At 37.3% G+C, this 14,204-nt stretch overlaps 2 protein-coding genes across 3 annotated transcripts in view; both read left to right on the top strand.

The window, feature by feature from the left end:
* The window catches only part of rabgap1 (RAB GTPase activating protein 1), a 130,030-nt gene that overhangs the window by 71,999 nt on the left and 43,827 nt on the right, over window positions 1–14,204 (top strand). The gene's annotated exons all lie outside the window — the stretch shown is intronic.
* On the top strand, window positions 1,166–7,234 carry LOC141299261 (probable G-protein coupled receptor 21). Its single transcript, XM_073829614.1, has one exon. The coding sequence runs from the start codon at window positions 2,202–2,204 to the stop codon at window positions 3,228–3,230; it is 1,029 nt and encodes a 342-aa protein (XP_073685715.1). The 5' UTR covers window positions 1,166–2,201; the 3' UTR covers window positions 3,231–7,234.

Genomic DNA, 14,204 nt, shown 5'->3' on the forward strand with positions numbered 1-14,204 from the left:
CTTATCTTCTTCTATAGACTGTCAGAATAGACGGTTTCATTTAACATGCCGAAAAACAAGGCTGTGAGGGATAGAAGTTCAGCTTGTTCTTGTCAATACTAAAGTATTCGCAATGCATTTTATCTCTGCAGTGATGTATTGTGATTTGATTATGTAAGCGAAGAAGCATATTGAACTAGAAAAAATGTAGGATGGAATCTGTTATGATAATTGGTTGAAAAATAAGAGGGCATAGCCATTAATGAGAGTTGCTGTAGAGGCAGAGCAAGTGGAAGATTATAGTCAAATTGTGGATTTTATGGTCCTTGATGATATCTAAATTACATCACAGACCTGTGTTTTGGAGTTGGCAGTCTGCAGATAATTAAGGGAAGACATTTTTAGTGGTTCGGCAGAATGATTGACAAGCAAGTACGCAATGGTGTCTTTAAAGAAACTCTATTTCCATCTTTCAGAGCCTAATCAAATTAAATATGCCGTTTACTCTAAGGTTGGTTTCTCCGTCTTATGTGTTCAGCCCTTCCATTCCTCTTTATTTCTTCCTTTCCTCCTCATTGTCCTTTTCCTAATGGATGAGCCCAGTGTCCGCTCCCCACCTTTCAAGTTCGGCCTATTTTTAGCCCCTTGTGTGCCTGGCTGAGGGGATGCGTGAAAGTGGGGACTGTGTGTGTTTGCAGATTCTGGCAGTGACGGAATGACAGGAGACTGAATGGGTGCTATAGTTTTAATATTATCTTGGTGACAGAGAACAGGGACTAATAAAGATGATATAAATGGAAACAGGTGTGTTAGGGAAAGACTGAAAAGTTCAGTAAATCTGCATGGTGGACGTGTACTAAACCCAGACTGGCACAAATCATCTGATAACATGGTGATACATGAAAAAAAATAGGAGCCACAATACTGCATAAAGCAGGGGTAGAATTTGAATTATCATGCCTTGAATAGTTTATCTAGTTAGAAATGTGTTTGTTCTTGGTTTATTTCGTTCACTTTGGAAAAGGCTACATTCTGACCTCCTGCTCTTTTTTGCATGTGTCCGCATATGAGGGAGAAATAGGGAGTGCGTGGGAGGGATGTTGCATTGGAATTGCGTTTGGAATGGAAGGAAGAGGAAGGATAAAGCACTTATATGAGTTTTGCATTAGAAAGACAGTGTTGAGCAAATATGAAAGCAGTACATTTTTCATATTTTTGAGAGGGTATGAGCGGGGTGAAGAAGTGTATGGATTCACAAGGGAAGGGGATGCCTCTCTCTGCTCGTGCTCCGACATCTGCTCACTGGCTAGAGCCAAGGGTGGGAGGAGTTTGAGTGCTCCTGCTGCAGCGGAGAGAGGGAGGGAGAGAGGGAAGGAAGGAGCGAGGATGCATCAGTGCCACAGAGGAGAGAGAGACCGCTTTCTGCATCACACCACTCTTCATTTACATACCAGACGCTGGCTCCTCTCTGGAGAGCCCCTTCTCCATTTGAAATGCCAATCACCACTTGCTGTTCCTTCATCCTCGATCACACACACTTCCTCCACGTTGATGTCAGGGAGCTGGGTGCCCGGCACACTCTGAAGAGATTCCCCGGTCTTCGTTCGACTGCTGACTGAAGTTGCTGCAGAGACAACGGACTCTGGATTACCTCCTTTTTTGGCATTTGTAGATGTAAACAATTTGACTACATTATTGTTAAGGAATCTCCAGCGCTGCTTCGTTGTGGACTAATAACTGTGTGAGAGCGACTGGACTTTGTGATCCGAGTGGCAAGGACTCCGCTTCCTTTGCTTTTTTCCTTGTGGACGTCCTGTGCCGGCAGCTGCCTGCCCCACTCCGGCGCAGCTGTGTTTCTCCCCGGAAAGGTGGGGGACTGATAAAAGAGGGGGGTGGCGTTTATATCCTCTACTGCTGGGGTTTGATCCAGAATTTAAGCTGGACTTGCCACCTGCCCCCTTCAACAGTCACTGTATGATCCAGTGCCTTTTACTCACTAAGCAAGTCTTTCCAGGATATTGTCACTGCATGTGTGTGCTTTGGTGAAAGGATTGCTGTGGAGGCTGAGAACTAGCGGCTCATGTTGCTGCTAATATGGAAGGCACCTGGCACGGACACCACCTCCCCCATGTTTATCAGGGGCAGCCGTACTGTGGACAGCAATAGCTAGGCCCCCAAGGAACTAGCACCCTAATTGTGCGCCCAGGCGCACCCTGAACAAGATGAACGCAACTGAGTTGAACTATAGCACAGAACCCTTCTGCCTGCTGGACATTGGCTACTCTCAGATCTTCAACACCTGCCTGCTGGAAGTAGCTGTTATCCTCTTCTTGACAGTGCTCATCATCTCCGGGAACCTGGTGGTTATCTTTGTTTTCCATTGTGCCCCGCTACTCAGCCACCATACCACTAGCTCCTTTATACAGACTATGGCATACGCGGACTTGCTGGTTGGGGTCAGCTGTCTTATCCCCTCTCTGTCCCTCCTGCACCATCTGGAGGGTTTGAATGAGAAACTCACCTGCATGGTCTTTAGCTACATGGTCTGCGTGTTGAAGAGCGTCTCCATGGCCTCTCTGGCATGCGTTAGTATTGACCGCTATGTTGCCATCACCCGACCTCTTTCCTACACAGCTCTGGTCACACCCTGCCGTCTTCGCACTTGCATTACCCTTATTTGGCTGTACTCGGCACTCATCTTTTTGCCCTCTTTTTTTGGTTGGGGCAAGCCGGGATATCACGGTGATGTATTTAAATGGTGCTCCTCCTGGGACACCCAACCCCTTTTTACTGCATTTCTTGTTGCGGCCCTCTACGCACCGGCTGCTTTTACCGTTTGTTTCACCTATGCCCATATCTTTTGGATTTGTCGACAACACACTCGGCAAATCAGCGAGCGGAGAGCTCGCTTCGGCCCACAGGATCCTGAGCCGGGTGAGCAAGCCTGCACGGACAAACGCTATGCCACCGTGCTCTTCCGTATCACCAGTGTGTTCTACCTGCTTTGGCTACCCTACATCATTTACTTTTTACTAGAGAGCGCAGGAATATACCACCATGCCATTGCCTCATTCCTGACTACATGGCTGGCAATTAGCAATAGTTTTTGCAACTGTCTCATCTACAGCCTGTCGAACAGCGCCTTCCGCAAAGGCCTGAAGCGCCTCTGCCTGCTTTGTCTGCAACGTAGCGACACCAAGAAGCCCTTAGGAGATCCACCAGCACCTCGTCAGCCTGCTTGCCATGTGTAACTCCATCTTTTGGCAAGATAGTGAGCTTGATGTTGATGGCAAGGGTCTTGTCAAATTAAAAGCAGATTCTGAAGATTTATTTCGGCATCTGTGCACTGTCCCGGGTGGTCTGAATGGGGCAAGTTGACAAAGGTCTGTTTTCCCATATGTGTAGTTCCAGAATTACCTGGCAGCAAGAACCTTTGACCTTGGTCATTAAAGATGAAGTAGACAGCTACGTGAGAATAGGCCATTGTGCATATATCATTCTCAGCAGTTTGCTGCAGTGATAAATGAGGAAAGGAGAAAAATCTCGTTCTGCAAAGGCAGAATTGTGATTTGTAAAGTCTTAGATCATCATTAGCTACTCTAGTAGACTTTCTGGTGAATTTACTAGGCTTTGTGGACTGTTGACTTTTAGTTCTGTCCATGTGGTCAGCACTGTGAGAACAAATAGTCTCTGTTTCTCCTGTTAACTGGCTTAAATTTGTTTATACACAGGGAGAATAGACAGATCCCTGCTAGACTGATGTAAAACTTTAAATATTATGGACTAGATGTTAAAATTATCTTCTGGACAAAGACTCTGCAAAGGTTAAAAGCATTTCCAAGGGCTGACCTAGTTTGAAACTCATGATCTTATTTATGTTTCTACTAGTAATATCCAATTCTTGCTTTGGAAATTCTGAAGATAATCTGATCACTACCCTGCTCTCGGCAGAAGAATCTGCGGTATTTTTTGTATTTGAATCCGTAAAGTCTTGACCTTCAGCAATCATGATTGGAATTTTTCAAAAGCTGTTTTCCCAAAGAGCAGAAGTCGACCCCAGCCCCCAAGCAATGCCACGATTACACGGACTTCCCATTTTCTGCTTATTTAAAGCCATGAAGGGATTACATAACCACGCCTCTAGTCAGAGGACATCATCCTTAAAAAACGCAGTAATACAACAGCAAACAGACAGCCTATTCTGCCTGACTCTTCTCAAAACCTTGATCATACTGGAGATGAATTTCATAGCTGGAACGCGCAAGATCCCTTCATCCCTAACATCAACTCTTTATCAAGTCATTTTGAAAAAATCTACTTGGGAGAATTTCATTTGATTCAACTTGGATTAAATTTGATTGTAATGTCTGCTGGACAGAATGACTTTTGGACTTGCCCTCTGCCCTGAAGTGTCAGTCATGTGCAATTCCCTTGCCATGCTCGGTTCGCTTCCACTGGTTACAATGTGTTTTAGTGGTAGGCATGAATGGTTGGAATGGAGGAATAGGGAACACCTGTCCAAATGCATTGTCCAAACGTACAATCACAGTTAAAATATTGTATAATGCAGTTAAGCACAACACAGAAACACATGACCATAACAGATAATTCCGTCATGGGGTCCTTAAGATGAACAAGGCCGCAGTGCTCGCTGTTGTGGAGGTTGAATGAAGGTTAGAAGAAAAGCTACTGAAACAGTGATATCAGAATGCAGAGGACAAAGTTTTAAGGCAAATGTTTCTGAAGAGTCCTGCATGTGCTCACACACAAAAAAGCGGAACAACTGCATCTTACTGCGCTGTACTATTTATCTTTATGACAGATATATGTACATAATTCATATGTGGAGGTGCCAAGAAAATTGAGGGCATTGCCCTTTGTCATTTTTTCATGCTGTGACTATGATCATAATTCACTCATTTGGATGGTACTGTTAAAAGTATTTCTTATGCAGATAGCTTTGTCTTCATAGCTGACCAAAGTAACCATATTTATTGGTGTTCTCTGATGGAATTGTTATTTTTATTTTTTTAATATATATAGAGGAACCACAAAATGTATTAAGATTGAAAATACTTGTTGTTGAATGGATTGATTTGTTTGTAATATGTAAGATGTTTATTATACAGAAAAAGTCTGCATTCCTCTTTGTATTTAAACTAACAGTATTTATGACCTTTACCTTCTCTTAAATTGTTTTAGGAGAATGTTTTTCATTGGAGAGGGTTATTGTGGCATACTCCCAATACTTTTTTGTATGACACCATAGAAAAACGCTCTCATTTTATCACCAAAATCAGTAGTGTGACTGTCAAAAATGGATCTATTTTTTATGCCACGTCACTTCAGTTAATAACTGAAGACTTGCTTTCATAATTGTAATGCTGTGACGTAAAGAAGTGTCTTATGACTTCAAAAAACGTCTCTTTAGGTCACATGTAAAGTCTGAACTGCCATGTCATGGCAGGGCGCTGTGCAATACTTCCACTCACTAGACAGAGATGGAGAGCGATAGAAAACATATCACACATAATAGAAAAAGGGCTTTAGTTTTTTCCAAGTGTCCCAGCTTGTTTGTTCAAATGTAGATCTTGATCTTGCGGCCTCTAGCCATGTGCTGTTTTTAAACCAGAGCTGAAAGAATTTGTGTATCTCAGTTTAGCCTTTTACCCATCCATCGCTTTATCGATTGCACATGACTGTGTGTGTGTGCGCACACGTGCATGGATGTGTGTGCGTAAACAACAGAACAAAGGCGCATGTCTAGTCAAAGAACTTGGTTTTTAGCATTCGTCTTGATTGCTATTTGGACTTAATAATGCCCCTGGAGTTCTGGACTCACCTAAGACTGCTTTCTTCCTCTCATCTTGTCTTAAGAAACCTTCCCTGTGTTCACCTACAGGAATTAGGCCAAGATTTGATGGTCATGTTTAAGAAACTGCCTGTCTTAATAACCATTTGGATCGGTTGAATTTTAAGAAACCGATTCTGCTGTCTTTTCTCATTGGTCACCAGTTGATTCTTTCTATAAAAATGAAATTGAAGTTGGGTTTTCTGCTTAAATTGCTGTGAAAATCTGAATCTTAATGCATGCGTATCTGTATTATCAGATGCTGTAGATATTGAGGTTATTTCTACTGTGTGAAGGATATTGTAAGTAGGATTGTATGTTGGCTTTATGTACTCCAAAATGGAGTTGTATGTTTTGAAATGAGAATGGATTTTGAGGCTGCCTAAACAGGTGTCAACAATGCATGTTTTGCTTTATAGATGATGGTACTTGGGTCATGGGTAAAAGCTGGATGAAAGATTGCAACTATTGAGACATTTTGATGCCAGAGCTTTTGTTTGTTTTTTGTTCTCCTTATGATGCCAAAGCATTCTTTTTTTTTTTTCCCTTTCCTGTGGGAAAACTACTCTGTTCTTGAAATCAAAGTCAAGGGCTAGCGCTCTCAAGGGAGAAAATCTCCCAAGATGACTTGCTCTCCGCTGTGCCATATTAGGACGCAGGACCCAGTTGGCCCCTGCCATCGCAGAAAATGGAGGGCTGAGCTGGAACAGTGTGTGTTTTCTCCCTGAGTAACACACCCCTCCATGCACACAAACACACACACACACACACACACACACACACACACACACACACACACACACACACACACACACACACACACACACACACACACCTTTCTATAAGTAAGTGTCTTTATTGAGTTTGTTCATGTATGTTTTAACAATACATTAAATTGCTGAGCCAGGCTCCTTAATGAATTACTCATGATCTTGCCCTTCTGTAAGTGTGTCCGGTTTTATTTGATTAACTGGAGAGAATTGTTTTTCACCTTTCACCTTAACGCATTCCAAATTGCATTTCATGTCTTATCGTAAGCGAACACTTTTTGCAAGAGAAATACGAAAGCACTGTTGCTTGGCTGAAAGAAAACTTGATCTGCTTCTCCATATTTTCTTCAGCATTTCGACAAGTTGTCTGGTGTGTAGGGCTGTAGCTGAGGTACTAATGTGGTGTACCGCTAATTTTGTAATGATGTCATGTTTTAGAAAATAATTGTCAATAATATATTTATATTCTGGTATATCTGCACTGAGGAAATAAATGTGATCTTATCCTATCATGTTTGAACGCTTGTCATTGTTAGATTAATTGAACTTTAAGTCGTGTTTGTGCGTGTGTATGTATTCATGTTTATTTAATGTAGATGTATGTGCTAGTTTGCATTTATGGCAGTACATTAATAATCTTGTTTGGTTGGTAATTACATGCATTAGCACTTGTTCATTTCATGCACACATCTGCAATTTGTTAAAAGTACTGTAAAAAGAAAAAAAACATCATACATTTATTGGTCACGTACATGTGTTTTTTAAGTCGTGCCAACTTCAACATTTGGTTTTCTGTGACGTATTGAAAGTCAGAATTGTCTTTGTTTTCGTAAGTACTGTAAGTTTCTCATGACCTTATTTGATATTGCAAAATATTGCCGTTTTAAATCTTACCAAATTTAACATTCACATTTTTTGCATGTCTAGACAAGGTTTTGTTAAGTTATTAGACTGTCCCAATTGCAGAAGCATTAATTCAGATGGGTTTTAAAAGCATTCATTTTATGAATAACTTATAATTTTAATATGCTTTATTATTTGGCATTTGTTTTATGAAGGCCGTGACTAGTTTCACCATCCTTGTCACTTGTCTTGCAATTTATGAGTGATAAGAGGAGTTTTAATAGCATTTTCTTTTAAGCTCAGACAGTTTTATTGAATCAATTTAAAACTGATTCAACCATTACTTTGTGGTTGTCACTAGTTTAATTTAATTTAAATTAGTGCATTTAAATTCAGATTATTAATTGTCTTTAGGGATGCACAATATTAATGGACTGATATCGGAATTGGCCAACATTGGCTTTAAAAGTAAATATCGGCATTGGCCTGATATGAAAAATTATGCCGATATGTCTTGCCGATATGAGGAATATGTTAACTCGCATGTTCTCAGGGCGATTAGGTCATGTCAGCAGTGTGGCTCATTCTAGAAGCAAAGTTTTGCCTAAACGGTGATTAGATTCACCGTTTTGGAGCGCTGCATTTAAACTAAAAGTGCACTTACAGAATAAAGCGTGCAGTGGCAGCTTCCCCCAGGTCCTAATGCTGTTCGGTAAGGACTTTTAATTTTGTGGGAGGCAATGTTGGCCTACTTCTAATAAAATGAAAGTAAAACACACAGAGAACATTTAGACTGTGTTTTTGATTAAATAAAGCAGTAATTGATATCATAAAATCACGAGTATGTTTTGATTTAAAGGTCAGAAGCTATAGCTTACATGAATAAAAAAAAAACATGATACTTGTAAATTAAATCATTTTATATATACTGAATACATTTTTTAAACAAATTATGAGCTCTAAAGGAATTTCTGAATTTTTACAACAACTGTGCTTACATCATCTACAAATGTTAAATCCTAAAATAAAATGTTAAGGTTACCACTGTATCCCAAAAGTTTGGGATCAGTAAGACTTGTAATGTTTTTTAAAGAAGTCTCTTATGCTCATCAAGGCTGCATTTATAATGCTAAAATACAGAAAAAAAGTAATGTTGCAAAATGTTATTACAATATAAAATAATGGTTTTTATTTTAGTATACTTTAAAATATAATTTATTCCTGTTATGCAAAGCTGAATTTTCATCAGCTGTTACTCCAGTCTTAAGTGTCCTTCAGAAATCATACTAATATGCTGAATTATTATTAGAAGTATCAATGTTGGAAACAGTTGTGCTGCCCAATTTTTTTTTTTTTTTGGAACCTGTGTTTCTTTTTTTTTTTCTCAGGATTTTTGGATGAATAACAAGTTAATAACAGCATTTATTCAAAATATAAATATTTTCTAACAATGTAAATCTATGCTATCACTTTTTATTAATTTAACACCTGCTTGGTGAATAAAAGTATTAATTTCTTTCAGAAAAAGAAAGAATAAATACTTTTAAACAGTAGTGTATATTGTTAGAAAACCTTTCTATTTTAAATAAATGGTGTTCATTTTAACCTTAAAAAATATCACAGGTTCCAAAAAAATATTAAGCAGCACAACTGTTTCCAGCGCTGATAATAAATCAACATATTAGAATGAATTCTGAAGAATCATGTGACACTGAAGACTTGAGTAATGATGCTGAAAATTCAACTTTAATTACAGATATAAATTCAATTCTAATCTATATTGATATAGAAAAACATTGTTTTACATCATAATAATATTTCGCAATATTACTTTTTTTCTGTTTCTGATCAAATGAACACAGCCTTGATGAGCATTAGAAACTTCTTTAAAAACATAAAAAAATCAAAATGAGTTGAATATCTGAATAAACAGCATTTATTCAAAATATAAATCTTTTCTAACAATGTAAATCTATGTTATCACTTTTTTATTCATTTAACACATTGTATATTATACATGTATATTGTTAGAAAACCTTTTTATTTTAAATAAATGCTGTTCTTTTTAACCTTTTATTGATCAAAATTAAAATAAAAAATATTTGTCAATTAAAGAAAAAATCAAACAAAAGGAAATATATCGATATCAGTATCGGCCAAAATGAGTTGAATATCGGCATATAGGTTTTCTGCAAAAATCCAGTTTTGTTGTGCTGCCAAATATTTTTTTTGCAACCTGTGATTGTTTTTTTCAGGGTTCTTTGATGAATAAGTTAAAAAGAACAGCATTCAAAATATAAATCTTTTCTAACAATGTAAATCTATGCTATCGCTTTTTTATTCATTTAACACATATTGTATATTATACGTGTGTATTGTTAGAAAACCTTTTTATTTTAAATAAATGCTGTTCTTTTTAACCTTTTATTGATCAAAATTAAATTAAAAATATTTGTCAATTAAACAAAAAATCAAACAAAAGGAAATATATCGGCATATCGGATATCGGCAAAATCCAATATCGTGCATCCCTAATTATCATTCTTCCTTGTGTTTGATTAGTAAAAAACATGATTCTTTAAAAAAGTGTTTTCGTGTTTTACTTCTTATGAGTCTACTTGGCTACAGTTTGAAATTATTGATATGGTTAAAATTATTCACCTAGTTACTTAGATGAAAAATAAATAAATATACATATATCAGGGGCAATTTTTCCGAGGAGGCAAGGGAGGATGTGCCTCCTCAAAAAATTGGATGAGAAAAAAAATTATATTACAAAAATGACAAATTATGTCATTAAAAAGTGTATACATTACTTGTTTTTCTAAAGAAACATTATCCAACAGTGACATCAGCAGGTAAAGTTACAGCGGAAGTCCACGTCTCTCTCACCTCCCCTGAGCTCATTGAGTTTTAACAGATCCCCTAAAACGTGCAGTGGGTTTGGTGGGTGGTAATTGAAAATAAATGAAGGAAAGTCATGTGAGAGGAGGCAATGCGATATGATTGGATATGACCGGTTATGTTTGGCTGTGATTGGTTAATGCGATAAATCCCGCCTCTTTTGTCCAAGTGCAATCCGCATTCACAAGTCAGTCTGAATTAACAATATAATGGCGTTAATTAAAAGACTAATTTTAGCAAAGTAAATAACTCACACACTAAATATAACCACTTCAAAATAAGGCTTGAAATGGACTTTGCTTGCTCATTTCTGAACACCACTGGTATATATGTGTATAAAATATCATCAGAAGGTTGGAAAACATGTTCAGTGTAACACTGTGTCCTAGCTTGGTTTTCACAATGACTGTTTACATAATATAATGTACAACTGAGTCTCATTAAAGCTTTCTTTAGCCACTAATGTATTGTAACAGACCCTGGAGAGTGCTGGCTCTCCCCGACATGTGCCTAGTGGGTGATATGTTGAAGGGAAGAGGATGTGGACCCTCCCTGCCTCCCTCTTAGTGAGGGAGTGATTGGACTACAGTGAACCCACCAACTCACCACCCACCCTCAGTTTCTCGCTCTCTTTCATCAAGCTCACTACACTTTTTATAATCAGCCTCCCCCAAGAAAAACAAAATGCCATTTTCACCCATTGTTGCCTATCAGAAAAAATGACCGTAAACAATGGTCAGGAAAAAAAGTACAGTGCTTCCTGCGGAAGCTGCACACACACAATCTCACCATCACAGTCGAAACACAACACAAGTTATGTTTTGAGCTCCGCGATCACGCAAGGTTCACACAGATCTACTTTTAAACAGTCTTACGTCACCATGATTTTCTTAGTCTAGGATGACTTTTCCTAATATTGGCAGAACTTAAATATGGCTCCTTATCTAAGACATCAAGTACGGTGTCTACCCAGCAAACCCTGAACCTGTTCGGACTTCCTCCTTCTGGAGTTTCAAGACGGAGAGTCTTGGAAAGCCTTCGGAAAGAAAAAACATTGCTTTTTTCTTTGGCTTCATAGATTAATTCTTTGTTTATTATTCATCTTTTCCTGTCATTCTTTGCGTTCTTGCTTTTCTTTAATTCCTCTTTTTCGTTTTCATGGAAATGCTTGAGAGGAAGAAATTTGTGCCTCTTGAACTGAAGACCAAATGCTTGTTTCCCGCTCGTATCTTATTTTAGAGTATCACCTTTTAAAGACCACCTTTGGGTCAAATTTAGGGATGCACCGAAATGAAAATTCTTGTCCTGAAACCGAAAACAGAATTAGAGGAAACCAAGGCCGAAAACCGAAACACCGAAAGAAATATGCCATTGCATTTATGGCAATGACTGTGTATTAATCTTACTAAAATCAAGGCATTGCAATTGCATAAATTAATATTAAAGTTTCAAAGAATAAATCAGTTATATTAATTTAAACAATTATTATCAATCAAGTATTATATTACTTAAATAACATATACATATATTTTACTGCCTTTGTTTAAATTGTTTAAATTTTTATAACACATGATCTTGTGGATCCATCAGTTCACATTTACAACTCTATGCGTTTCTCTTCTAGCAGGAGGCGCTGTCAGAATGGTACACAAAGCAGCGCAGCAAATGACTTTGAAAGGTGCAGCGCTCATATTTATTCAAAGGATAGCCTTTTGAAGTTTCATCGCAATTCTTGTCTTTCAGTCCCCACATTTAAGACCACTTGAAATCATAATTAAGACTTTCTTAACCCCTAATAACACTGCAGTCATCAATGAAAATTAAGAGCTTTATTTAAGACTTTCAAAAACAAACCTTACACAAAAGACGTTTCGTATTTTTTCCCACCATGTTCGGGGCACAAGAAAAATATTAGGGGACTAAATTAATATCAGCATATGAAGTATAATCGTCTCTCATTCATTGTCTCTGAGAGAATGCACATCAGATGCTGAAAGCGCTGTCAGTCTTTACTTTCACTTTAACATATTGCGCAGTTTTCACGTTGCTTGTGTGATATCCATTGGCTCACCTCCATGGTTTAAATAATAAATATTTATAAAAATACAGTATATAGAAAAGACATATCTTTAAAATATTGCGACGTAACACCAATGTAAAGCCATTGTTTTTCACTCACTGAAAGCTACATATGTCTGCGCGCAATGCGCCGTTCTCTGTTCTCATCACTGGCTGCACACACGAATGCAGACACACCCCCACTTGAAATTTCGGCATTACAAGTTTTGCAAATAATCACTATCCGTGGGTCTTTCTCACAGATATACTGAAATACGTCCACACCGCAGACGTGTTGCTTCAGACAAGCACGTGCAGGCCGCGGTTTCTGTTTGTGTCAAAACTGTTTCGGCCATGTTGTTTCGGTGATAAAAGTCTTTCAGCCGAAAACCGAAAATGCACTTTTGGGCCATTTTCGGCCGAAAATTTTCGGTGGCCGAATATTCGGTGAATCCCTAGTCAAATTTTACATTTTAACATATTTATTTAATTCAATTCATATGTGCAGTGATTGGAAAACATCAATAAATCAATAAATGGATGAAATTCTCAAAAAGAAAACTTTGGGTATGTTGGCATGTATTTATTTCTTATATACTTAAAAAATGTTTGGAAATAATTAATAATAAAAAAATTTTTTTCATAATTTTTATTTTTTTTTTACTTTTAACTTAAAAAATATACTTAAAAAATTGATTGAAAATAATGATTGAGATTGAGAATCTAATTTATTTGTGGTGTAAGGAAAATGTTAGTTTTCTTTTAATTGTTAAACCACATGACATTTTCAGTCAGCTTTTTTATTTAATTTAATTTTATATTTAGTTTTTATTTTATAATTTTTTTAACTTTTAACTTGAAGTCTATATCTAAAAAATAGATTAAAAAATAATTGATTGAGATTGAGAATCTCATTTATTCATGATGTAGGGAAAATGTTAGTTTTCTTTTAATCGTTAAACCACATGACATTTGCAGAGTCAGCATTTTAATTAAATTGTAATTTTAATTTAAATTGTACCTTGAAATATATTTTTAAAAAATTGATTGAAAATAATAATTGAGATTGAGAATCTCATTAATTTGTAGTTAAAAAAGTATGCATTTATGGTATAGGAAAAATGTTTATTTAATTTGAGATTTTTAAATGCTATTTTATTGTTATTTTATTTAATTATTAAAATATTTATTATATTTATTTAATTAATTTATTTATTTATTTTATGTTATCAAAACCATTTTGAAAAAAAGTAAATTTCTTGATATATGCATTTTAAAGCTTTTTTTTTTTCTTTGTGCATTTGTCTTTGACCCCTTTAAACAACTACAGTCACATAAATCATTTTCTAAGACATTAGCTTGTAACATTGAGTCCTTCAGTCCCGACCTGCTTTCCTTCCCAGCAGTTGATTTCTCTAATCTAAGGCTAAACACCTTGTATCCTCTTGTATTCTGAGCCCGATCTGATCTTCCTCAGAGACGTGCTTTAGGTCAGGTGCAGTCTAGTCAGACTGGTTCGATTATGCTCTCATCTCAGACTGACCTATTTTTAGCTGCTTTAGTCCACTGGATTCAACAGAGCCCTCTGCTAGTTTCTTCTCAGACCCTTTTCCATTCTCTTCTCATCTTGCAGGCCAGTGCTGGTGTGAGTGGTGGGTCAGTCTGCCTCATGTTCGGCCCGAGTTTGCGTAGCTGCTGAGCACGTCAGCTGAGCTGCTGGCTGCAGATGCATTATTTAGTGGCTCCTCTCTTCCACATAAACATAGCATCAATTATAGAAAGAGAGGGTAATTAATCTT

Source organism: Garra rufa, chromosome 23 (genome assembly GCF_049309525.1).
Source record: "Garra rufa chromosome 23, GarRuf1.0, whole genome shotgun sequence".
Classification (NCBI taxonomy): Eukaryota; Metazoa; Chordata; class Actinopteri; order Cypriniformes; family Cyprinidae; genus Garra; species Garra rufa.

Excerpts from the sequence above, each read along its gene's own strand:
- LOC141299261 (XM_073829614.1), top strand. The coding sequence starts at position 2,202 with ATGAACGCAACTGAGTTGAACTATAGCACAGAACCCTTCTGCCTGCTG.